Source organism: Falco punctatus, assembly GCF_963210335.1.
Source record: "Falco punctatus genome assembly, chromosome: 5".
NCBI lineage: Eukaryota > Metazoa > Chordata > Aves > Falconiformes > Falconidae > Falco > Falco punctatus.
In genome coordinates this window covers 92,190,370-92,217,005 of record NC_137584.1, presented here as the reverse complement: position 1 = coordinate 92,217,005, position 26,636 = coordinate 92,190,370, and the positions used below count along the sequence as shown (strand labels likewise).

Sequence of the window (26,636 nt, the reverse complement as noted above, 5' to 3'; positions counted from 1 at the left end):
GTCTCTCCCTAATAATGATATAGGGGAATTAGGAGAAATTGCAAATCTTCCCCATGCAATTTTTCCAGCTAAAACAATCGGAAAGGGTGTCGAAAGGTATTTCACCTCCTTGCCAACTACCCCTTTAGCAATAACTTTTTCTTCTGATAAAATATCAAACAGAATTCCATTTACCTTTGCAGCAATTCATCCGTGCTCATTTACCTCTCTATTCCTTCCAGATTCATCTCTCAGCAGTTCCTCAAGAATCTGATTCGTCTGCTGTGAATGAGGCTGTGGATGATGTGGGGGTGTCGATCCTTGTTTCGAGATTTTCAGGCAAAGTGGGCATTCCCGTTGCCTATGTCCTGAATTTCCATTAAAAAAACATGCTAAAGTATTACAATGTAACTGAGACTGCCAATTAGGATCTTGTTCAGGCCAAGGATTAAGTCCTTGTCTTCTTCTATCTTTTTGAAAAATTCTTTCCCACTCTTCCATTTGGAATAATTCTCTCAGTAGAGTTTTCCTACCATTCCAGCTGGGAGTATAAATTGTAACAATTCCCGACAGCATTTGTGCACATCTTTCAGCATTGTCTCTCAATCTCAGCATTTTACTCTGCCAAGCGACCACATCTCCCTGTCTCCAGCATTCATGTCTCATTACCGCAGTGACTGATGGAAGGAACCTCTGGAGGAGCTCAGGGTCCTGCTCTGGGGTTCGGAATGTATTCCAGCCTCAAAGGGTAGATTCCTGCAGTGGGAAGGTCCGTTTCCTCTGCCTCTGGGTTGGAGGCAAGTGAGCTTCCCCTTGTTTGAGGTGATTTACCTCTTTGCTGTGCCCAATTATACTGCATATACCAATAATCAATATCCTGGATGCCAGAGTCTTTTAAAATAATTCTCAAACTTTTTTGTTTATGAGGCTCAAAAGCTCCTCTAGGAGGCCACACATCCATGGGTCCTCCTCTAGTACGGGTCAGGAATGGCCATTCCTCCTGGCATAAAATAATGAATTTTCATTTCTGCAAAGCCTGTGCCAGGGCTATCTTTTTCCAATTCTCTAAAACCTCAGCAAGGGGCGTCCCCCTTTCAAGGCTGGCTGTATTTCCCATTCTTATCAAATTTGTTAACTTCCTCACTAGTATGTGATTTTTTTTAATTTAAACACAAGAATACTTTCAGGTCTGTGTCTGGAATTACCCTTGTCTAAGTCTCATCAGGTGATCTCACCTAGTTGCTGGCAGTAGAGCGCTGGTAATGGACATGTGCAGAAGAGATTCCTGACTCCTTCCTTTTGCATCCTAGTGCAAAAGATGCACTAGTGCAGAAGACCCTAGATGGTCTGGGTCACCATCTGTTAAAGGAGAAATTCACACACACGTGGGTACCACTGGGCTTTCTTTAGTCACAACTCAGAGCTGGGCCACCACCCCAGTGAGTGGCAGAGAACCAAGCGATACAGCACAGCTTATATACACTTATCAAACCATTAGTCAACATCTGAAGTTTGTAGCGGTTTCCTTTGGTCCTGTCAGTTCTGCAAATCCATCGCCTGACTGTCCCAGGTGATTCATCTCCTCGGTTCCAGGCTCTGCCTTGGCTCCAGGCTCCTCCTCTGATCATGATCTTCTTTCTGCCAGCTTTAACTCACACGCTCCTTCAAGCACGCTTAGTCTTTGAACAAGCAATTCCTATTCTCATATACTATTTTTTCTAAAACCACCTGTGTTTCTGAGAGCACCTGTGTATACAAATTGATCATCTAGTGTTTTTCTATTCTCCCACTGATTAACTGGACTAAGTTTTAAACCAGCCTTGGATTAGGGCTACACTAGGGACGAGGCCTGGTTCTGCCACTTAGCTGCTTCAGCACTTTTAAATTTCTTATTTCAAAATACATTTTCTTTAACAGATAATATGGAGCAAAATGGTAAAACCCCAGGTTTTACAGCAAACAAAAAACCCCAAACCTTAAATATTGCCTCTGTACTGTTTCCCTTTCCATCCAACGGATGGAAATTTCCTCAGTAAATGACAAGTGTCCGTGACCACCCAAGTGATCTGTGCTTTTTGAGCAGGAAATCAAACAATACCTTTTCAGCTTGCACATGTATCCAAATATATATCCAAAGAAACTCCATTACTGTAACTTGCAAGGAGCTCTGGGATCTTACAAGCTTACCTGTACTGCCCCTCTAGGGAACTGCAGAGCTGTGGACTCTCAAGACATACTGGGGCACAACGCTTGGCCTGCCTGAAACGTTCAGGAGGCTCTCGGATATCCAGGCAGCAGTAAAAACCATTCTGATTTTACAGCAAGGCTGACCACAGTTGCGAGTTTTCTTTTGCATGCTCACACCTGGAAGCCAAACCAGAACAGCTGCACACACAGCAGAGCAATTGCTCAGCGCATCTACACCAACAGAGCTCTCCTAAAGCACACCTGGAGCCATTCATACCCCAAGTCAACATCTACAGCGGAACTTGGCCACAAGCTTTGACACAATGTCATTTTGGGGTCAAACTGACACACACCAAAGAATTAGCAAAACACATCTCCTCTGCCACAGCAGGTATCGCGCTCCTTCAGTTGAGCTGTAACTGTTACATTATTTCCCAAATGCAAAGCCAAAGAGAGTAAATATAACCACAGCATGCTCCTTAAAAAGCAACTCTGCACAGGCAACTGTTCATTGTGACCAAGGGAAGATGTGACCACGGCCCTTCAAACTTTCGGGATGCCTAGGCGGGACTAAACGGTGCTTGCAAACAAAGAACATGCCTGCTCGTTAAGACAGGCTGGTTAAGTTTACTAGCAAAACTCTACATCACCATTTGCCAACCCTGTCCAGCTTTGGGTGCCCAGAGCCACACTCAGTTCACTTGAAAGCGTCTCCCAGTAGTGGCCAGTTCTAAGCTCAGAACTGTACCTCCCCAACGCCTACATGGAAGAAAACTCAAACTGTGCCCCCTTCTCCTTAAGCCTTAGAGCTTGTGACAGGAATTTCATCCCACTGCTTGGAAAAGCTCCGAGGTTGCAGCTGAAGGGAACTGGAGTTCCCTGGGTCTCAGAGTAATTCTAGAGCTAAAGCGGTGACAGACATCAGCTCTAGATCAGACGATACATGCCAGCACTCACCACTGACCCAGGGTGGCAACCTCCTTCTGTCCTACCCAAAGGTTTCAAACCCAACACACTGTCTTCCTACGGCAGGAAGCTACCTTATTTATAATTCGTAACACCATTAACGCATTCCTTGAGACAGAACTACAGATACATTACGCAGGCAACCAGGCCACCATTTGGAAGCAGCACTGGAGCCTTCTGGTGAGAAATTTATTCTACAACGGAGAGCGCCCTAGTGAATAAATAAGACTGAGACAGGGTCCTTTTCCTCAAGGGAAAAGCACGCAGCAGATCAATGATTGTTGAACCAGGCAGAATTCTCAGAAAAAAGCAACCCCTAACTCTTAACAAGAAAGAGAAGGCTATTCCTCTTAATAAAAGCACAGCTGTGCTGAAACAAGTCAACACTTAATGTCCTCCTCCCAAATGAAGGTGTACAGGCAACGTGTTTCTCTGGAAATGACGTGCTCAGGGCATCAGGTTTTCTTATCCCATCCTTTCACGGTGTCACCTTTAAAAATCAAGAACAGGTCAGTTGTGGTGTTGGCTTGGGAGATTCCCATGCCTGGGGGAAGTCAGTAATTCCGCAATAGTAAGCCTGTTCGGACACAGACCTGTCTGAGGTGCCCCCTGCCTCCAGACATCTCCCTGGACCCTGAGCAGCACGTACACGTGCATGGAGGAAAAGAATGCCAGGGAACAGGCCAGAGAAATGGGGGGTGGGGGTCGGGGGGGGGTGTGGGGGGGTGGTGGAGAAAATAAAAAAAGAAGTAAACCAAAAAAAAGAGACAGATACAGATCAGGACAGAGATGTAAAGGAAAAACCTGTCCTGGGCTGCAGGACAGAGATGGAGGATGAAGAAAAGGGAAGAAGGAGAGGGAGTAGGACAAAATCAGAGAGAGTAAAAAAGAAGGGAGCAGCAGAATGAGTGATAAAGGTAGAAGAGAAGAGGGAGCAGGACAGAAGAACAGAATGCAGAGCTACAGGGAATCAAAACACGATGGGTTTGTATGGCAAAGTTTGGGGAGGAGGAGAAAGAAGAAGCAGCAAGAAGAAACAACGTGTGATCAACTGACCGCAGCTGCCGTTCCCCATCCCCCTGCGGGGAGGAGACAGGGAAATCGGCAGTAAAGTTAAGCCCAGTAGAAACGGGGGCTGGAGGGAAGGTGTTCTGAAGATTTGCTTTTCCTGCACATTCTCCTGCTCTGACTTGACTGCTAATCAATCGCGCTGATTTCCCCAGGTTCAGTCTGTTTCGCCCACGGAGGTAATGGCGGAGTGACCTCCCCATCCTTGTGCCCACTCGTGAGCTTTTTGTTATATTCTGTCCCCCCTGTCCAGCGGAGGAGGGGGAGAGGTAAGAGCAGCTTCGGTCCAGCCCGGGTCACCCCCACACACACACACACACACACACACAAAATCACAGCGGCACAGGGAAGGGAGGGGGGGCAGAGGAGGGGCAGGGGGCGCCTGGGGCACACAAGAGGGGAGACAGGGTCCCACGGACCAGGACTCACCACAGCTCTCGCTTTGGTACCGCTGCGAAAATGTGCCGGCTCAGACGCGCCTTTCCCCCTCTCTCCTCCCTGCCTCCCTCCCGCAGAACGCCGGCCGCTCGGCTCCCCCACCCCCGGTAACCCCCGGGTGTCTCACGGCTCTTCCTCGCAAGACGCGGCCTCCCGGACACGGCGCGTCGCTCCCTCGCGCACCGGGGGCCGCCCCAGGCTGTGGGTGACACACGGACCCCGCTGTGCACGCTGGCACCCGGCTGCTGCGGGGCTGGTGTCCCCCCCCCCGCAGGGCCAGGCCCTCCGTGCCCGCAGCAGGAGGCAGCTGCTGCCCGCCCGCCCTCGGGTTCCCTCTCCTTCGCCTCTCCCCGGCCGGCCCAGCTCCTGCCCGCAGCCGGGCCGGGCCCCCGCTCCCCTCCCGCACCCGCGCCGCGGGGGGCGAGCCCGGGCAGGGACAACCCCCGCCAGCCCGAGGCGGCGCGGCCCCCGGCAGAGGGACAGAAGCGCGAGGGGCCGTGACCGGCGCCGCTCGGCCCCGCCCGGAGCCGCTCCCGCCGCAGGCCCTTCCCGAGCGGCAGCGGGGGGCCGGCTGGCCGCCGCCACGGCAGCGCCGGGGGCACCTGGGGCTGGGGCCCGGCTGCGGGGGAGATGCTGCAGCGGGGGCAGCGGCGCGGGGCGAGCGGGGCCGCGGCAGGCTCGGGGGTCTGGCGAGCTGGGGAGGCGCCGGCGCCCGGAGGGCGGCCTCCTGCTTCCCCGCCCCCCCCCCCTCAGCCCCCGGGCGCTCCGGGACCCCCGCACCCGGCTCGCGGGCGGCTGGAGTCCCCCGTGCCGCCCCCCGAGGCGGCCGGCGGGCACGAGACACCCCCACCCCCCGCAGGGTCCGCTCGCCTCCCCCGCGCTCCTGGCACCGCCCCGGCGCGCCGCCATGCTGCTCCTGCAGCGCTTATGCCGCGCCGCGGGGGCCAGCGCTGGCCGCGAACGCCGGGCTGCAGCTCTGCACGCCGAGCGCCCGTCGGCGGCTCCGTACCGGGAGGCAGCAGCGGGCGCCGCGGCACCACCCCGCAGGCAGCGCGGGATCGCGGTGCCGTTAACGGCGGCCGGCGGCGCCAGGGCTGCAGCACCGATTTTTGGCCGCCGGATCACAGCAGCAGCGCTCCCCCAACCGGGTGGCTGCAGTACCTCATTTTTTGTCGCTAGATGGCAGCAGGTCCCCACCAGCCCCGTGCTGAGCACTGGCCGGGCGAGCACTGGGCGGGATCTCGGCCCAGTTTACGCCACCGGACCCCGGGAATGCTCGCTGCGGCTGCGGGGTGCCCATCGCTCTGCCCTTTGCCCACTCGCAGCCCGGGCATTAATACTTATTGCCTCCGTATGCAAAAGCACCCACGTGGCTCAAGCATTTCAGTCCTTTGCGTCTGACGGCTTTAACAGTCGGGTGGTTCTTTGTGTCCATGCCCCCACCCCGTTACCAAGGGAGAAGCAGCAGCACAAGGAACCGGTGGCACAAGTAGGGGGTGCGGTGTGTCCTACGGATAAGTCCCAGCGATTGCTGTTGTTCCAGGAGAAATTCACACACACGTGGGTACCACGGGGCTTTCTTTAGTCACAACTCAGAGCTGGGCCACCACCCCAGTGAGTGGCAGAGAACCAAGCGATACAGCACAGCTTATATACACTTATCAAACCATTAGTCAACATCTGAAGTTTGTAGCAGTTTCCTTTGGTCCTGTCAGTTCTGCAAATCCATCGCCTGACTGTCCCAGGTGATTCATCTCCTCGGTTCCAGGCTCTGCCTTGGCTCCAGGCTCCTCCTCTGATCATGATCTTCTTTCTGCCAACTTTAACTCACATGCTCCTTCAAGCACGCTTAGTCTTTGAACAAGCAATTCCTATTCTCATATACTATTTTTTCTAAAACCACCTGTGTTTCTGCAAGCACCTGTGTGCACAAATTGGTCATCTGTTGTTTCTCTGTTCTCCCACTGACTAACTGGACTGGGTTTTAAACCAGCCTTGGATTAGGGCTACGCTAGGGACGAGGCCTGGTTCTGCCACTTAGCTGCTTCAGCACTTTAAATTTCTTAGTTAAGAATACATTTTCTTTAACAACATGAGCAATACTCTTACACGACAATGTGTGTCTGCCAATATTGACAGAGGCTAAAACTCCTAACACTTTCCTTCTTACCTATAATATGAGCAGTTATTTCAATTAAGGAAGAATAATGTCCCCGAAAGATAGTCTTAACATTATTATTAAAGATCAGTTTAGAAAAACTCAGATTTAATATTTTTTCTTGCTAATTTTCCTTCTAATAATCATTTCATAGAATCATAGAATGGTCTGGGTTGGAAGGGACCCCAAAGACCCCCCAGTTCCAGCCCCCTGCCACAGACAGGGCCCCCTCCCCCCAGCCCAGGCTGCTCCCAGCCCCGTCCAGCCTGGCCTTGGCCACTGCCAGGGATGGGGCACCCTCAGCTGCCCTGGGCAACGTATTCCAAGTCTCACCAGCCTCACTGTAAAGATTTTCTTCCTAATACCTAACATAAATCTCCCCTCTTTCAGTTTAAAGCCGTTACCCCCTTGTCCTATCGCTAAAGGCTCGTGTAAAAAGCCCCTCTCCAGCTTTCCTGTGGGCCCCCATTTAGGCACTGGAAGGTGCCCAGGGCCTTCTCTGCTCCGGGCTGAACAGCCCCAGCTCTCAGCCTGGCCCCACAGCAGAGGGGCTCCAGCCTCTGATCATCTTCGGGCCCCTCCTGTGGACTCGCTCCAACAGCTCCAGCTCCTTATGTTGGGGGCCTTGAGTGGAGTAGAGGGGGAGAATCACCTCAGCCTGTTGGCCAGGCTTGTTTGATTGCAGCCCAGGGCTTGGTTGGCTTTCTGGGCTGCCAGTGCACATTGCTGGCTCCTGTTGAGCTTCTCGTCCACCAACACCCCCAAGTTCCTCCTGCTCAGGGCTGCTCCCAACCCGTTCTCTGCCCAGCCTGTGTTTGTGCTTGCGATTGCCCCGGCCCACGTGCAGGACCTGGCACTTGGCCTTGGTGAACATCATGAGGTTTGCACGGTCCCACCTCTCAAGCCTGTCAAGGTCCCGCTGGGGACTCCTACTACTGGTAGCAGAGATCTTCCGTTCTGTTCAATTAAGTTTGCAGAGTCTTGGAAAACTACCTAAATCAAATTTCAGCACCTTTGTGAGAATGCTCACACCTACCAGCAGATAGCTGGTAATAAGCCATATTAAAGTACATTCTCATCTGGTTTTGCTTTGGTTTAGGAGAACTTAGGCTGGACTTAGAGTTGACTTAGGGACCTTAGGCTCGACTTGGGGACCTTTGACTCAACTTAAGCTCAACTTAGGGACCTTTAGCTCTCCTTGGGCTTGACTTAGAGACCTTAGGCTAGACTCAGAGTCAACTTAGAGACCCTAGGCTTGACTTAGAGACCCTAGACTCAACTTAGAGACCTTAAGCTCAGCTTAAGCATAATTTACAGGCTGTAGCACAAGTCTGATGGGGAGCGGCTGAAGGGAGCTGGGGGTGTTCAGCATGGAGAGGAGGAGGTTTGGGGGGGCCTTATTGCTCCCTACAACTGCCTGAAAGGAGGCTGGTTGGTTTCTTCTGCCAGATAACATGCGACAGGGCAAGGGAAAATGGCCTCAAGCTGCACCAGGAAAGGTTTAGACTGGATGTTAGGAAAAGATTCTTCACAGGAAGGATGGTCAAGCATCGGAACAGGCTGCCCAGGGAGGTGGTGGAATCACCAGCCCTGGAGGTGTTTAAAAAATGCATAGATGCAGTGGTTGAGGATATGGTTTAGTGGTAGGCTTGGCGGTGCTGGGTTAACGGTGGGACTTGATGATTTCAAAGGTCTTTTCCAACCTAAATGACTCTATGATTCCCCCTGGCCCAGAGAAGTGTAAATAGACAGCATAAATACACAAGACCCAAAATGGAAGACAAGCAGGCATTTGTGGGAAGCAGAAGAAGGAGGAAATAAAATACAGGCGTGGACCAGGACTGGCTTTAGGTAAGGAAAAAGCAGAGAGATAGCTGCATAGGCAGCAGTCTTCATAAGGCATCTAAATATCCTGAAATAAGAGCTTATCTATGAACAAGTTGTCTGCATGTACTGAAACAGGCAGGGACCGGCTGTTGTAGCACAACATGCTTCCAAAAATGGCCAGCCTTCACTTCCAGGTACAACCTGTTGGCTGGTCCTGCTGCCAGGGTAGAGGAATCACTACACATAGGTTTGCAGCTACTATACACATAATGTCCTGTCCCAGCAACAGGAGGTGCCACTACTCATACCAAAGGAGTAGATCCTTGGCCTAAAAAATTCAAACCACTTACATCTGGCTAAGAAGTCATGGGTCAAGTCTAGGATGGAAAGAACAGCAATGTCAGAGAGACGAAAGATAAAGGGTAGAGGTGAGGAAGGGAACATGTAGAACTCTGTCCAAATATAAGCAAGACCATACGGAATGCAATTCTAGCAGTTTTCTAAATCACAGCTGCTTAGCTTGGCAACTTAATTACTTCTATTTTTTTTTTTTTTTAGTGCTCTGTAAACATAAACAGGTCACATCCATTCACTTTCAATTTTACCTTCATATGTTTAATCAAGAAAACATACTAGAAGGAAGAACATAAGAACTTAAGACATCAAAAAATCATTTAAATGCATGCTGTGGAACCTGTAAGCTCTGCTTAGTACTCAGCCCATTGATATTTATTTGTTTTTTGTAAACTAGGTTAGTAGCTGCTTGCATATTCATATGATGGATTCAGCATTATTTCAAGTAAATTGCCTTTGTTACCCTAATACTGTATCTTTAATACTACAATGATACCTCAGCTCCTGCTACAACATTGACTTTCAGTGCTGTTTAATCAAGCTTACATGAACTGTTGAAGTATATTTAAGGCAGAGTGCTGAGCATTAACCTGAGCATCTTTTTTTTTTTTTTTTTTTCCCCTCCAGATAACCTAGAAGCTAACCAACTCTCTAGTTCTACATTAAAGCAGTTTGGGCTCTGGTAGAGCTGACAGAGGCTATTAGGAGAGGTCTCAGATCGGCTGACAATGGGTAAGATTCAGTAATATTGTTCTCTTTGGTCTGTTCACAATATTACAGGTGAGAAGCTGAGTAGGCTACGACACTTGCCTACTGCCCAACGATTGCTCCCACATTATAGTAGTCTCCCCAAATTTGTTTTGTGGCCCTACTGCTGCATCCTGACACGCGGCTGGCCCCTTTACTCATGTTCCAACACAGTGTGTGGCTTAGTCTGGGATTCTGTTTACTCCATCACACACATTTCTTGCACTGGAGCTTGCCAAATAAATGCTTCCAGACACTGGTTCTAATTCTGTGGCAGAATAATACACAGTCTGTGCAAAAGGAGGCAGTATTTTATGTAGATGAACTTCTAGTTGCTCAGCAGCCGGCTTTGTCCCTTTTCCACATCTCTGAAGTTGGCGTTGGATTCATTTTTCTATGCGTGTTTTCAACACTAGTCTTTTTTTCATCATTACCACTGTCCCAGACTTTCTCAAAGCAGCTGAAAGCAGCAGGGTACATTCTACCAGCCCAGAAGCTGATTCAACAAAGGGAACAGCTTGAGGCACTTTGCTACTGACAGTGCAAGCATGGCTGTGCAGCTCTGTCCTGGTACACCTTTGTAAAATACACTTGGCAAGAGCTTCAGCAGAGTCCTCACAGGCTGCTTGGTATTGCTGGGGGAAGTGGAGAGAAATCCCCTGCCAGTCAACAATTTGATTTTCTGCCTTCTCGGTATGGAACTTTACTCCTCACCAGCACAATATATTAAACAGACTCCGTAATTCCCCATGCAAAAGGATGTTTATCGTTCTTGCTTCTGCAGAAGAAAGATGGGCACAGGGACACGTAAACATCCCCACTATTGGGAATGTACCGGGTAAAACACAGTCCGGTGAATTCAGAAGGCCAAAGGCAAAAACAAAAATTGTTTTAGGGAGTCATAAATGAGGATAAGCACGCAATCTGTGGGACATCTTGCTGGACTTGGGAAAGGACTTTCCTGTCTTTTCTGTAGGGCTGCAAGCCTCACTGCCAAATCCAGAGGAAACCGTGTAAGAAATCGGCGAGGCTTAGACACCTATTGTCTTACTGAGAAACAAACTCCTTTTGTGTAAAATAATAAGCTGTTAAGTGTCCTCCCCTCTTTTGAGAGCAAGCAGCGCTTATGCAAAGTGTATGCAATAGATACAGCTTAGTTAAAATACCTCAGATGATCAGAGGCTAAACAGAAGTAAATTCAGCTGAGAAATTAAAGAAAACTCGACTGATCAATGAAGGCACAGTTCTAGAAAAGACTAAATTAACTCCCGATTTGACAGAACATTCTTATCACCATTGTGTCACACCTTTAACTCATTTTGTTAAGAGAAGTAGTGAACTTTTCTAAAGTCTCTTTGAAGGACTTGATCAAGTAGGCTCCCAGTTCATTGTTCGTCTCCTGAACAGCTGCGTCATAACTGCCAAAGAGCGGAGTTGAAGCCTTCACATCCTCCCTATTTGCTTGGAGTAAAATAAGGTTAAGCTCCTCTGCTACACTTTCATATTTTTGGTGGTCAAATCTGCAGAGACTGGCATCGTCAATCGGGTAGGTGATGCCAGCAGGGTAGCAGTCCCTTGGAACTGGGAACTCCACATTCTTCAGCATTGGCAGCTCACAGAGAAATGTGAAAAGACGTTTAAGTGCTTGGGATGACAGTGGGTTTCCAAGAAACTTAAACTCCTGTAGTCTCTGGCAAGGGCTTAAACCTAATATCAACATGTAGACGTGAGTGTCTTGGATGTTACAATCCTCCAAGGTAAGACTCCTGAGCACTGAAGAGGAATGGCTGAGAAGCTTAAAGAATATTGATGGGTAAAGGTCAGGTATATTGTGACCACTCAGGTCCAGGGCTTCTAAGTGATTAGCATGGAAGCTGTTGGCTAAATAGGCCATATCAGCATGGTTCAATGAGCAGTTAGAAACATCCAGCATCTTCAGTGGAGTTTTTAGTGGGCTGCAGAATTAAAGAGAGAAAAACTTTTAAGGCATAAAACATTGAAAAGCTACAGTTACAAGATTTCATGCAACTATCCACATTATGAATACAACCATCTGCCACATTCATTATTCTTTCTAAACTCTTTTGAGAAACAGAAGCATGTGCCAACAATGATGAGTATATTTCCCTCCTGAAATCAGTTCCATGAATTAGCTCCTACTTTACATGACTCCAGCTGTGTTGTTTTAAGGGGGATTAACTTGGTAACATTCTCTGTGTCTATTCTGTAACCAGTTGTATGTCGACAGGAGTCTGTTACTTGCTGGATTAATAGCAGATCGTAACTACCATAAAAGCATTGGTAGTTGCTGCTTGTAGAAGCCTCTTATAATTCCAGAGATTTAGATAATTTCTAAGGAAGGATTAATTCCAATATGAAAGCCAATCAGTATTCTAACAAGACATCTGCTTTTGTTTCTAGTTTTGTTTTTAAATGCTCAAGAGGTTACGCTGTATTGTTCTGGAGTTGCAAAGAGACCTTCTGAGGAAGCAGAAGGTTGTAAGAAGTGTACCTGAAATTATGTGCAAATATTCTAGCTGAATATAAAATAGTTCTGACAGATGAAAATGAAGAGAACCCTTTCACACATACTAAATCTTAGTGAGACTTCTGCCACAGACCTCAGCTGGATCAAGGTTAGAAATTTGTAATTTATTTCCATCAATATAAGCAGTGTGCCATTCACAACTTTTAAATTAAATGTCTTTTTTGTACAGGAGGAATTTTAGATCAGCGTTATTTGTCTGGATGAAAGTTTTGTCTGCCTTGGGTTTTTTTAGATGCTCTGAAAAGCCCACAGTTAACTTCTTTCCTGCTCAAATATAAACACTGTTCACTGGCAACTTGTTATCTTTTAAAGAATTGCCAATTTTCCCCAGGAATTAATCATGAATATTCATACATTAGCTTAATTTGCATCAGAAAAGCATCAGATCTCTCTTCCCTTGACGTCAACAGAGACAACAAACATAAAAGGTTTGAAACCGAAGTCTCAAATCAGTCTGCTATCCCCCCTGCCTACCTAAAAATACAGTATCTGTGGAATCAGTATATTTACTGCTTGTTTTTTTAGAAGACAAGAATTCACTAGAGACCCTGAAAAAATACTTGTCATATGGCTAAGCTCTTGCACCAAAGGCCAGCCCAAGCTGATTGAGGTATAAGCTCAAGAATGTGCCAAATCAAAAATGTTTGGGTGTACCCCTCTCTTACGTGGTAGTGAAAACTATATTCTCCTCATACTCATCAGATGGGCTCTGGAAGAGCCAGGTCTTCTATGTGTGTTAGGTATGTGTTGGCTTCCAATTCTCCCCAAGAAATACTGTTTCCTAGCTTCCTGCTGTCCCTTCTCACACACCCCCTGAGATATACTCACTTCCCCTTATTCTCAGATTCTCAGCTTGCTGGTGGCACAAAGGGCTGTTCTTTACGGTTTGACTGGAAGCAGGATGACCAAATTACCTGAGCAGTTTCTGTATTCTTCCTGTGAGTATAGAAAATGGCATGCTCAGCTCAGTCAGCTGCGTCATTTCACCCATCTTTTCTCCAATGTTAGTAAGCATCCGTTCATCTGTAGCTGTGAACCTCTGCACATTAAATGTTCGTGCTGGCAAGGTCAAGGACATCAACAGAGGGAAGTGCATGCTGTTGAAGAGTATTTCCAAGTGTTCCATTTCCAAGCGAACATTGTGAACTATTTCCAGTTTGCGCAACAAAGAAGGATCAGTGAGCTTTATGATATAGAAGAATTTCTGCAAAGCCAGGTTGTCAGATCTTAACGCCACACAGCAGATCTTCAGTGGACAATAGCACTTCTTCAACAGGGCCTGCACTACCAGCTCATAGTTCCGCTCTGTAACAAACAAGTCAATTAGCACATCAATACTGATTTCAAAGGTACCTGGATTGCACTCTGTGTGTTGCAGGTGAAGCAGCAGTTCTAAACAAAGCTTAGAGAGCAGCTGTGTCCTGGCCCACCTGCCCATTGTCTTCTTACACTCACAAAACTGAACTTCAACATCTTTTATACCCGTCAGGTCAACCACTTTCAACCTTTTCACGTAGGGAGAAGGATGATTCAGCACATAGTCTCTCAGCCCGGTCAGACAGCTTTCCAAGCATACTAAGCACGTTCTATGGCTCAGGTCTTCCTTGTAGTCCACAGTAGTTCCCAAAAGTTTTCCCATGTTGAAGTCAACAAGCGGCCAGTTCTCTACCAAGTCATGAATCACTTCACCTTGCTCCAGTAAATAACTGGCTTTAAAAAGAAGAGGAAAAAGATTATGGGCAACACTGCTGAGACTCCTTCTGGCAAACTCTGCTTTTGACACGAATGCTTCAGCACTAATGAATCGGAGAGACTTCATTGTCGCTCTGCACTCCTTGCTGTCACGAGGAGTGACTTTTGCATTTAACTAAAGCTCCTAGTTGCTTATTACCTTCTATTTTTATTTGCAGCTGCTGTTTGCTGCTAACAGAAGCCTTGCTGGAAGGCAGAATGAACATGCTGATCCTCTGCTTTCTATTTTGGAGCTATACTGTGATTCTGCAGTAATTAACTGTGAGATCTTTGGTCAGAGAGGATTTATTCATTTAAACCCTCATATTTATAACAAAGCTAACTCAACTAAGTACAGAACACTGCCCAGCAGGAACAGTAAGATCAGGGCAGCACACATACATGACAATATTTCTGTAACTTTCCTATGCCATACAAAAAGGCACTCAGGCTTCCAACTTAAACATATAACACGATCTGTATTCCACTTTCTTGTATGAAAAATGATACGCTGGGGGTTCCCATGCTGAATTCAATGGGGAAGATTTCTCAGTTAGCATCAAGAATCTTCAAACAATTATAGCCATAAGGAAAGACTGAGGTGATACAGTCATTGAGCTACACAATGTCCCTCCCTCTATTTTCCCCTTCCAATCAGCAAGGAATAGTTAAATACTGTGGCTCCAGTGGAAAAGACACAAGGCTCTAGAAGAGCTCAGAGCCTTAGTGATGGAGACACTTGCCTGTGATAGGAAACTGAGGGTTGAGTACAAGACAAGCTGAACGAGACAGAGCACAGACTTGGAACTTTCTCATAACTTCCCAGACAAGCATCCCATTGCTGTTGCTTTGAGCAACAGATGATCTTTCCTGTTAGAAAAATCATGGTTTAAGCTGGCCGGTCAGTAAAGTGAATAAAAGTCATTACTGATGACTGGGATGAAGAAGGATCAAGTAAAGCAGTCTCTGGGTATGGGCTGTGTAGAAGAATGCTTCAGTAGAGTATGTTGTCCTTGGCTCCATGTTGGCTAGCATGTTAGCCTTGGTCTAATCCAAAAAGAAGAGCCCCTTTCTGCCACATATATGAAACAGATCTACATATGTTCCTAATAAAAAACAAATACCAGCTGGGAAAAGTAGCGTTATTCTACCTGCATATTTGGGTCATAAAGAGAATCTGGGTTTATACCGTGCCTTCCTGTTTCCTTCTGTCTCGTTATAAAATAGTATTATTTTTAGTAACAGTAATATTTCCTTCTACTTTGCATACTTCCTTGACTGAATTTGCAGACTTCAGCCAATCATACTGGTGTACACGCATATATGCGTGTAGGCAGTGAGTGCAGTGCAGTCAGCTATTCTGAAATTCCAAACTGATTTTGCCGGGATCGGATTTCTCTCTGTCTGGATGAACACATACACAGAATTTCTGGTAATGCACAGCTGTATCCAACTGTAGCTAGATGTCAGATATTAGCTTTGATTGTAAGTTCATGTACTTGCAGGATCCAGAAGTCATGTAATATCCTTAAATCATACAGTTTATTTATCCTCACAGAATCTTGCAAATGTCAGGGGATCAAACACTATGGGGATCTTGCTGCCACTGCTCCCTTGAGACAACAGGGATTTTTATCGTAAGTTAAATAGGCCTGCACCTTACTTTCCACTTCATGCATAAGGGAATTAAGCTTGAAGAGCTAATTGCTCTGACTCACTAGTACTCATTTAGGAGCATGCAACCTTTACCTCCAGTTTGCATCAGCTCTGCAATACATTGTTAAACTCACTGGTATTTTTGTCTAATGTTGAACCTGCAGTGTCTGTTGTGCCTGATTAACTGAGAATCTCTTCAGTTTTAATATTCAGTCTCTGCCTCTTTTGGGTGCCTATCCCATTGGATCGTATTCCATTTTGCTCTCTTCCCTAACTGTTCGAGATAGTCTTTATTTGCATACAAATGTTATTTGAGTGTCACAAATAGCTCTACAGGCAGAAACACCCTGTCTCAAGCTCCAGTTTGTAGGAGCTGGTGTGACAGTGAACACGGTGGTGAAGTCTTGCTGGTGACAGACTGTAACAGGTGCTCAGAAGGGACTGTTCGCTTGATTTTCAGGGCTTTTAACAGAACTGATGGTTTGGGTGTTCATGCTCTCCTGTGCATTCATATCTTTTGCATCTGGACACTCTTTCATAAAGTCTTCAGATCTGAGAAGTTGGTCTGAAAGAACAGAGTGCATTGCTATCAAACAGTTTTGTTTCAGCCAGAAGAGATGCTACCTCAAAAGCTCTGCTGGATTACAGTCAATGTGATTTATTCCTGTAATGTGATCTCAGCTGTTTGAACCAGATTCATGAGGTCAGACTCTGTCGTCCTCACACTGGGCTTAGATTTCTGTCGTGAGAAATCTTACTGACAAATGTGTATCACCCTTCCCAGAAAAAAGCAGCACAGCATGGTAGAACAGTGCCAACAAAATAACTTAAAGGTAAACGTTGGCACTCATGTAACGTATTATACCATGAGTTAAGGTGGGATAGAATCTATTTTGTTACTCAAGCAAGTCGCTCGGCAAAAACGTAAGGCAGAAATTTCAATTAGTGACTTGCTTTAAGTAAACTCAGATAGAAAAAAATAATCATTTGACAACTTTATTCATTGGACTTTTTTGTTTGTTGAAATCTAGTTTCTCCAGGAACGATTCTAAAAGATGGATTTTTAAATGCGTCAACCACAGAAGTGTAAAACAACACTGTATGGTGTAAGAAGCTAAAAGACGAAGCCTACCGTACTGACACCCAGTTATGTCACCGTTGTGACACAAAGCAAAACATGGCAGTTTTGCAACACAAAAGAAATCAAAATGCTGCAGTAAGCAACTGATAGTTTAATTTAGTTACTCATCCCATGGAAAGTAGTTTGACATTTGCAGGATCTGGACCTTAAAGAGACCTCAGCATTAGTTCAATATCGCCATTTTTCTAAGATGACAAAGATAGGCAAAATAAAAATTGACTGGCTTTTTGCCAGTAATAGTACTTACAGGTGTACAGCTGCACTGATGTTGGTGAATCTTCTTGCATCTACCTTTGCCCTTCAGCTCCTTTGATTTATGTTGCGTGTTATACCCTTGCAAAGGCAACAAGGTACAGAAAATTCTCAGTTAAATAAGATGGTATCTGCGATATTCCATTCTTGAACTGGCAGCATTTAGAAAACATTTTTCAGTGGGATCTGGTTAAAAAAAAAAAAATGGTTAAATTTAAAAATAAGTCTTGCCTATCTTCAAAGTAACCGGGAGGAATCTAAAAAATATTTTTCAGCCTTCAGTTTATGGTCACCTTCACTGTACATGGGTACTGTAACACAGGTCACCAAGAGCTGTAGAGTTATTGCTTTGGTTTCAACCAGCATGCACAAAATTTACTTTGCATCTGCTTTATCGACAGCTCAGAAAACGAGTTGCCAAGTGTCAGACAAGGTAGTGCCGACCTCCAGTGGTGAAAACAGACGTCCACATTTCAAAAACGTGGAACAGGCAAGCTACAATTTGTGGTGACTTTCAGTTTCAAACGACAGGCACAGGCTAACAAAAGTTAGTTGGCTGAAGTATGATGCAAAATTTTTAAGATCACTTACTTAGAAAACTTTGTAGGATTCTACGCTTTCCCGTTCTACACCCCCCCTTTCCAGGGAACTGTCCTGGTTTTGGCTGGGATAGAATTAATTTTATTCTCAGTAGCTGGTGCAGTGCTGCGGTTTGGATTTGGTGTGAGAACAATGTCGGTAACACACTGATGGTTTTGGTTGTTGCCGGGTGATGTTTATACTAAGTCAAGGACTTTTCAGTTCCTTGGGCCCTGACAGCCAGAGGGCTGGGGGGCACGGGACATTGGGAGGGGACACAGCCAGGACAGGTGACCGAAGTTAGCCAAAGAGACATTCCATACCATGGGACATCATGCTGAGTATATAAGCTGGGGAAGAAGAAGGAAGGGGGGGAACACACTCTGCGTTAGGGTGTTTGTCTGCCCAAGTCCCCATTACGCGCGCTGGAGCCCTGCTGTCCTGGGGATGGCTGAGCACCTGCCTGCCCATGGGAAGTGGCAAATGAATTCCTTGGTTTGCTTTGCTTGCGTGCATGGATTTTGCTTTATTTATTAAATTATTCTTACCTCAACCCTCGATTTTTGCATTCCTTTCCAACCGTTCTTCCCACCCCTCTGGGTGAGGTGAGGTGAGGTGAGCGAGCAGCTTCGTGGTGCTTGGTTGCCAGCTGGGGTTAAACCATGACAGCTTCCTTTTCTACACTCCCCTTCCCATGGAACTTAAAGGACACTTCTGCTAAGGCTTCTACAAAGAAAAAATCCACAGAGGTTTCTAAGTTATAATCCTTAGAATAACAACTAATTAAGAAACCCTAGAGAACAGTGTGCCTAGAGAAGAAGGATCATGAAACGCTGCTTGACATGTAATGTTTATGGAGAGGTACTGTGCTGATAAGGTGAGACAACTAATATAAACTAAGTATTGCCCTTGACTATCTTCACAGCATTAATTTGTCCAACAGGTTTCAGCACATTCAGATCACTTCTTAAATATTCTTCTTTTCCTAACTGAAACATTTAACTGCTAATTAACAATTTATTTCCAGAAAGGAACAAAGTTACACTTTCTTATTGCTTGTAGAGAAGGCTTAAAACTCAAGAAATACTTTGTTTCCCATTTCCCTGCAAGGCTTCTGTGTTTGATGGAGGAGAACAGGCAAGACTGAGTTTTTAAAGTTTCATTTTGCCTTATTTTTTTCTAAGAGACAGTATGCATGACTGCAGAACAGACAGGATTAGCAATACCGTACAGTGAGAATTAATAAAGTAAGAGCGTGTTTATTTCCAAAATCATGATGACATCTCACAATGTGCCTAAGCCAACAGAAAATTAGTCTGTGAATCAAAGAAGTACTGCTTTACCAAGGGGTCAGATAAGCAGCAATACTAAAGCATGGAGGGTGGCAGGAGACTGAAGGAGAGGTTGTACCAGACCACTGAGGCTCCCTTTTCCTCTCCAGGGAAGGAAGTGTTAAACAAGCATGGTTATCTTGTCTAATCTCTCAAAACTGATATTTAAATTCTCTGTCTTTCAGCTAACAGGGCAAAGTCTGTCCCTTTCATATCTGAGATCATCAATACTAGGAAAGATCAAGCCCTCAAATATGCCTGAAGTTCAGGTACTTCCCTGGCTTTTTCCAGCCCATACGTTTTCTCTCCCAAATAAATCATCATCAGACAACACAGAACCAATAAAAGATAATGAATCAATTTATGATACTGCAGCTTGCACGTAAAGCACATGCAACCAAATTCTTTAACAAGCATCACTCCAAGGTGTGGAAACACTAAGCTGCTACTTCACACGCTTGCCACTTTCCTGTGTGTCTTGCTAAACCTGACAATTTCTGTTGGCTTAAGCTACGTAAGATCTGTTTCACTCTGGCAGGGAGCAGTCTGCCTGCCTTGAACAAGAAACTACCAACCGAAACATCTTTGCAGGCTGCATACCTTCATTCCTTCATCTTATCCCCCATATCAGGGGTCCTCAAACTACAGCCCGCGGGCCAGATACAGCCCCCCAGGGTCCTCAATCCGGACCCTGGTATTTACAGACCCCCCCTGCCCCCCACGCCGGGGGTTGGGGGGGAAACCAAGCAGCCGCAGATGAGTCCCTGCCACTGCATCCGCACCGGCCCCCTGGTTAAAAAGTTTGAGGACCCCTGCCACAGATTCTGTTGCTTATTCTGCAGAAGTAGCAGAAATGGGTAAGTGCTGCTAAGCTATGTTCCCTAAGCAACAATAAAATCAACAAGTAATGATCACATAATTTACATGAAGTGAGGAACTAGGTAGTAACTACTTTGAAGAAGGCATTTCCATGGCTGGTTAGCAGGGAATCTGATTGTGTCTTGCTCTTGGTATACAACGCGTACATGCCAATCTGTTCTTCCTAAAAAAAAGAGAGGATGCTGTTAGTCCTTGCTACTTTTCTGCTAATAAGTTCCTTTCTACCATTAGTTTTTTTTCCAGTTAAAAGAAGCCTCCTAGTCAAGAACCTTACCAAAATTTATAACTTCCTGTCAGCAGAAACCTATTAACTTTTTCAGACATCAAGGTAGTAGTCCAGACATACTAGAGAAGGCAATGGAGTGAATATTTAAGAGGAAAAATCAAAACAGGCTAGAAATTAAGCTATGTAGACAACAACTATAGTCACATTACAGCAACTTTGTCAATTAAAACAACCACTTGAACCTGTCATTTGCACGATTATCTGCACACTTTAACTGAATTCTCCCCTGTGTTTAACACTATATGAGGAAAAACTTGGGCTTCTTGCCAGCTTTAGAAGCACTGGTAAAGAGGCCGGTCAAGGTAGACAGCTGCTTAATTTCCTTCACTTCCAAGGCAGTTATACCATAAGCCCGCTGGTACCCTTTTGCGTCCTTGAAATAACCTCTCCTGAGATAGTCTGTGCCAAGGATGCACGGAGCCTCTGGGCCAGTCATAATGGTGGGGTTTTGCCACACATTCCCAGTCAGGCTCACTTCAGCCTCCAGTACAGTTATAGCTGTTGGAATCCCCCTGCCACTCCAGAAATACTAACAGGTTCTGTCCCTGCATAGCTTGATGACATTAGGGTACACTGTGCACCAGTATCTACTAAAGCCTTGTATTCCTGTGGGTCTGACATGCCAGTCCAGCAAGCCCAGTCGTCCCTCTCCTCCACTTGGTTGGAGGCAGGGCCCCTCGAGTCCTGGTCATAGGATCCTCCGCTTACTCCTTTAAAAAATGGATTAGAATTCCTTTCCAGAGGACCAGGAGTAAGATCAGCCCTTCCACTCTGCCTGGAAAACTGCCCACTGGAGGCTGGGGCAGCAGCCTTTCCAGAAGAACCCCCATTTGTGATGGGTTTTCCTTGCAATTCACATACCTGTACCTTTAGGTTTAAGGTGGATTTTCCATCCCACTTCCTCATGTCCTCTCCATGGTTACGTTGGTAAAACCACAGAGTACCCCGCGGTGTGTACCTCCTGTATCCTCCCTCTTAATCAAAAGGACACTTACTGTTAACATGTATAGGTGGGGAATAGGATCGGTCCTCTTTGAGTTCCCGGAACAGTTTCTCCACAGCCAAGGAAGGAAGAGATGTTGTCTTTGTATTCCCAGAGCTGGCGAGCCACTTCACCCACCATCAGTACCACTTCATCTCTCCAGCCCATTACTGCAAATGAGTTGGCATGTGAAGCTGGTGCACTCCATAAAGTTTTCCGCCACGTGGGTTGTGTGCATTGGACTTTGTCTGGATCTGTGGGTAAGCGCACACTGTTCAGGTCGTAATAAATAGTCTCCAGCATGGCTAGTTCCCTTGGGTACTGGATACCTACCTCTCTCTATTGCAGTCCACTTGCCTGGGCAACATGTAAATCCTCTTTGAAGGGATACCTTTCCTTCACGCTTGACAGGAGTTGCCTCCAGAGGCTGAGGACTTGTGTCCCCCCTCCCTAGAAAGTGATCCCAACTGTTTGGCTTCCCTACTGGCTTCCCTACCCTTTAATTCCAAACCATTAGCCCTGTTATCCCAGCATTGAAACAGACGGGTGATAATGCGCTCATCTGGATGACAGCTGAAATCTTTTTGCATATGCCACAGCTCATTCAGGGATTGGGATTTGGTAGTTACTTCTTGCTTCGCCTTTTCCTCCTGTTCTTGTGATGGCCCTGCTTCGTCCTTTGCTAAATGAGCTGACTTTCATATCCATTTCTTCTTGCGTATAGGGGCAACTGGTACCATCACGAGCTGGTTCTTTGGCTCAGCCGCAGCCTCTGTCATGGGGATTGGCACAGCCACGGTGCCTGTTGCTGCAGTTGGAATAGCCACAGTGCCTGTCGCTTTGCCATCAGATCCAGGGACCTTCTCTTCACTCTGAGGACATTGAATAGTGTTGAACAGGCCAGGCACCAGCACGCTGCAGTAATACCTGCCTCTCTGGAATTGCCAGGGTGACAGCATACTTTTTCCAAATATTTAACTAGGTTTTCTGGATTCTGCACTTGTTCAGGGGTGAAGTTCTGAAACCCTGGCAGTACTCACTGTTCTGGGTACTTGGTCATGCTATCCCACACACCCTGCCACTCATAACTATCCAACATCGGAGCAGACCTCTGGATGGTGTTCCTAAATAGTTGTTAAACCTTAAACAAGACTTGGAATGCATTCAGCATTCCTAGCAATAGGATTATGCTGGTTTCAACATCCCAAGGACATTCAGAATTTTCAAAGTTCTCAAACACTACTGTAATTAAACTGGCAGGGAAGGGGAAGATGTGGAAGGATATTGCTTCCATAGCCTGACTTTCTGAGGAGAAAAGGCAAAAGGTATGATTATTAATAGTTCCCATTAGATGACTCACAAAGTACAGGGGTGATGGCAGTGCTGAGTACACATACCGGATCAGTTTCATGACCAGCAATTCTGTCATATCACAAGCCAGTATTACAAAGTACAGCAAAAGGATAACCTTAGCCCAGGCACCAGAAGGGATAAACAGCACAACAGGGAACAAAAACTGCAAGTGAGGTGTGACATAAGGCAGCTCTGAGAGCAAGCCAAACAACTCTGAGAGCAAACAAATCAACGTTGTAAACAACTACCATTAAACCAATACAATGAATGCTTACAACATTAATTTAACACAGTCTGGTTAGATCTGTTGTCATCTCAGCCCTTCACATCCCACATTGGGTGCCAGAAAGGACTGTCATCCCTTTAGCCAGCAACTAAGTACCAGGCAGCTGCTCGCTCGCTGCCCCCCTGCCCTGGTGGGATGGGGAGGAGAACTGGGAAAAACAAAGGTGAAACCTGTGGGTTGAGATAAGAACAATTTAATAATTGAAATAAAGTATAACACTAATACTACTACTAGTAGTAATAAGTAGTAGTAGTAGTAATAGTAGTAGTAGTGATGGAAAGGGAGGTAACAAAACCAGAAAGAGAAATACAACTCAAGGAAAATAAAAACCAAAATGAGCGATGCACAGTGCAGTTGCTCACCACCTGCTGACCAATGCCCAGCCAGTCCCCGAGCTGCGATCCCATACGCTCTGGGTAACTCACCCCAGTTTACGTACTAAGCATGATGTCCTATGGTACAGAATGTCCCTTGCCAGTTGGGGTCAAATGTCCTGGCTGTGCCCCCTCCCAATTTCCCCTGCTCCTCCAGCTCTCTCACTGGCAGGGCCTGAGAAACTGAAAAGTCCTTGACTTAGCATAAACACTACCCAGCAACAACTAAAACCAACATTGTTCTCACACCAAATCCAAACCACAGCAGTGCACCAGCTACTAGGAAGAAAACTAACTCTGTCCCAGCTGAAACTGGGACAGGGGAAAGACATCCCTGCTGCACTGCTGCTTTTTGACACTCTTAAGAGTCATCCCTAAAAGTATGAGGCATAGCTCTTCTCCCTAGACATCAGGACTGACTGCAACAGGAGTACGCCAGTATGGGACTTGTGTACATGGCCCTTCCACATCTGGAGCTCACTGGGCCGACTACATTTAGATTTCCCTTCAGATGCTTTCTTTGGGGCAGCTTAGGACCACAACCAACCTGCCCTGGGACTAACACAAACCACAGCTCTTCCGTGACCCAAGGCAGCCTGGGCAATTCCAGAAGACACTTGCCTGCCTCCATGCGTGTTCCCACCATACTCAAGCAGGTGCTCTGTGGCCCGGTCAGAACACCCTTCCCTTTCCAGCAGCTCCAGTCCCACAAGCGAAAGGCATGGGCTGGCCCCAGGCATGCTCCATGCAGCACTGGCAGACGCAGCACCTCACCCTTCCATGTGGCATGCAAAGATCCAGAGGAGTGGGATGAGGTCTCCAGCTGTGGCAAATTGCACTGGCATCACCCAGCTGGAGGCCGGTGGAGCCTGCCAACGTGTGCCAGCCAAGGAGCCAGCGCTCCTGCTCCAGGCAGCGGCCGGGATTTGGGGCTGTAGGGCACAAAGTGCCATTTCAGATCTCAGCAGCACCAGGATGGATGCGTTGTGAGTGCAGCTGAAAATAATGAGGCATCCAGTCCCAGCAAGGTATTTTCCATGGCTGTGGTGTGCCACAGGCTACAGCTGGGGCTTATGATCCTTGGAGGCAGAGCAATCAAATGTCACAGTGAATCCCCCACCATCACCAGAAGAACTCTTAAAGCAAGAGCATGGGCTGTCCTATCACAAAAATGTTTGCCGTCCAAATACAGTTTCATTTAATTTGTTTGACCTTTCTGAGTGGTGCCCAGCCTGATTCTCTGCAGCACACAGCTCAGCTGTCCTACCATCACCACGTCTAAGGAATAGGAGGAAAAAGAGAAAGTGGGAGAAGTTGCCCCAAAGCTTGGGGAAGCAAACGATGCCTGATACCCATTTGAACTGAGCTACTTCTGAAAGCAGTGGGGGGCACATCTCTCAGCTCCGTCTGTCTCTCTTACCAAGGAGAAGGGATCCAGACACTCCCAAAGAAACCAGTGGGTGTTTTTAAAAGAACAAAGGAAGTACAGGCAGCTGCCATGGATAGAAAGCAGGATTTAAGGGGAAAAATAACCCTGCTTGCCTCATTCATAACTATTTCTACCCAAGCACAACTTGGCAAGGACATAACATGGAAACAACTATAACCCGTTTTCCCTCTAATGAGATAAAAATTAAGACTGAGAGGCAAGAGCAGGCGGGTGATGAGGTTATCGGTGCTCCCCAGCAGGATGTCTGTTAGTCTTTCCAGACAGAGTTCGAAATCCCTGGCATTTCCTTCCGTAGCTCATTCAGAGCTGCTGCTACTCTCAGACTTGTCACAGAGCCCAGTCCCCTTGGACTGGCTTTCAGAGCATCTGTGGCAGCCCTGTCCAGCTAATCTACGCTTGCCACTTGTCTCTTCACTTCTACAGCAGAAAGCAGCACAGCACAGCCCCAAAACCTCAGTCACAAGCCAGGAAAAAATCACAGCAGCCTGGATCTGATTCTGGCAGGTTTGAGACTGTTTTACTTGTGAGAGCAAAAGTCATAAAATTGAAGCCAAGGGCATGGATGCAGAGCTCAGGGTGGCTGGAGGGACAAATGCACTGACAGACACTATGCCATTTTGCAGGCATCCTTGCTGCATCTGCCAGACCCCAACCCCCTCAGCATCTCTGCTCTGATAACCACACATTGAAATGAGGCCACGCCCAGCTCCCCATCCTCAAGCACCTTCTCAGCGGAAAGGAGGGTCCCACATACCAACATCCTTGGCAAGGCAGGCAGGGGTGGTGAGCCGACGGTGCATCTTTGTGCCCAAATTGCCCCCTCATCCCACTCTTTTTGTTTCACCCATCAGTCACTGGCAGCAGGAGCACGGTGGGAAAAGCCATGTGTCGTTCACCAGAACAGAGCTCAAGAGGTGCCCGGACCTAGGACCCGCACACAGCAGAGCCAGGCTCAAGGGGTGGCACATCTAGGGAGAAAGGTTCCCACAGCTGTCTGGCACTTGTTCTCTGTACAGAGAGGGTGGAGGGCATGGACGGGGATGGAGGCAAGTATCCACAATGCTCCTTCGTGTTGGAAAACCATATGCAAGATGGGAGTAGAAGCAGGGCTGGCAACACTTGTGTAACAGGAGAGGGAATGCACACTTTAACCCATGGGGGCATGCACAATGCTCCAAAAAGTCACAAAATAAGGGGAAGCAGTCCTGCAGGTGAGAGGAAGATGCTGCGCAGCCAGGGTGCATTGGACGGGTGTGCACAGATGCTGTGCCAGCGCTGCAGGGGGCTGGCAGGTGCATGGCATGGTGCCCGTGGGGCCATCCATAACGCACGGCTACCATGCTTCACTGGGAAGGCCAGGTACCCCACAAGAGCTGGCAAGGGCCCCAGGCGCTGCGACAGGAGCTGGCACCGGAGGCTGTGGGCAGCTGGGCAGTGCTGAGATACCAGTTTTGTGCACTGGGGCAGGGAGCGCCAAGTTCCCACGGGGAAACACCCTGTCCCAAGCTAGAGACCAGGGGTCGGGCACCAGGGTATGGGGGAGGTGGTCCCCGGTGCGCAGGGACAGCGTGGGGGGACTCTTGGGCTCCAGGTGCTGCAGAGGCCCCTAGCTGCATGCACAGGGGCTGGTGAGTTTGTGAGTCCTCGGTGGCATGGGCGGGCTCCAGGGGCTCCGGGGTTCCCGCGCCAAGGGGCTGGCTCTGCGGGGTGCCGGCTGTGTGCTCGCGCGCTGTTTTGCGGGGTGAGCCGGTGGACGTGCCCGGGGCCGGGTCTTTGGGTCACCGGCTGCACCCACAGGAGCTAGACCCCGGGGTCCCCGAGTCGGCGGCGCCGCTCACCGCCGCGGACGAGGCCGTCGGGGCGGGAGCCAGCGCCCCGGTCCGCCGCAGCCCGGCGTGCGTGGCGAAGACCGGCCGGGCGCAGCCCGGCGGCGGCGACTGGGGGCGAGAAGCGGCAGAGACGGCCGTCGCGAACTCTCGCAAACGCTGCCGGTGCCGCCGCGGGTCTGTCTCGTACCGGTGGTCGGTGCCGAGCTCCGCCGCCGGCAGCCACAGCGCCCACTGG

General features: G+C 47.6%; 1 protein-coding gene across 3 annotated transcripts; it reads right to left on the bottom strand.

Moving 5' to 3' along the window:
* Window positions 1–1,126: 1,126 nt before the first annotated feature.
* LRRC14B (leucine rich repeat containing 14B) lies at window positions 1,127–26,636 on the bottom strand. Of its 3 annotated transcripts, XM_080388659.1 has the most exons (4): window positions 17,048–17,133; window positions 13,187–16,224; window positions 5,648–11,679; window positions 3,524–3,622 (listed from the first exon to the last, which is right to left on the bottom strand). In XM_080388659.1, exons 2-3 carry the CDS (start codon window positions 14,089–14,091, stop codon window positions 11,034–11,036), a joined length of 1,551 nt encoding a protein of 516 aa, XP_080244785.1. In that variant the 5' UTR covers window positions 14,092–16,224; window positions 17,048–17,133; the 3' UTR covers window positions 3,524–3,622; window positions 5,648–11,033. The 3 variants fall into 3 exon arrangements, with proteins under 3 accessions (XP_080244786.1, XP_080244785.1, XP_080244784.1); XM_080388660.1 differs by lacking the exon at window positions 3,524–3,622 and adding an exon at window positions 1,127–1,641 and having other exon boundaries at window positions 6,501–11,679; window positions 13,187–26,636; XM_080388658.1 differs by having other exon boundaries at window positions 13,187–26,636.

What these genes read in the sequence shown, in the direction of transcription:
- LRRC14B (XM_080388660.1), bottom strand. Translation starts at nt 14,091, where the DNA reads ATGAAGTCTCTCCGATTCATTAGTGCTGAAGCATTCGTGTCAAAAGCA. An exon ending in AGAATACAGAAACTGCTCAG is followed by an intron (nt 11,680 to 13,186) that starts GTAATTTGGTCA and finishes TTAATTCTGCAG; the next exon opens with CCCACTAAAAACTCCACTGA.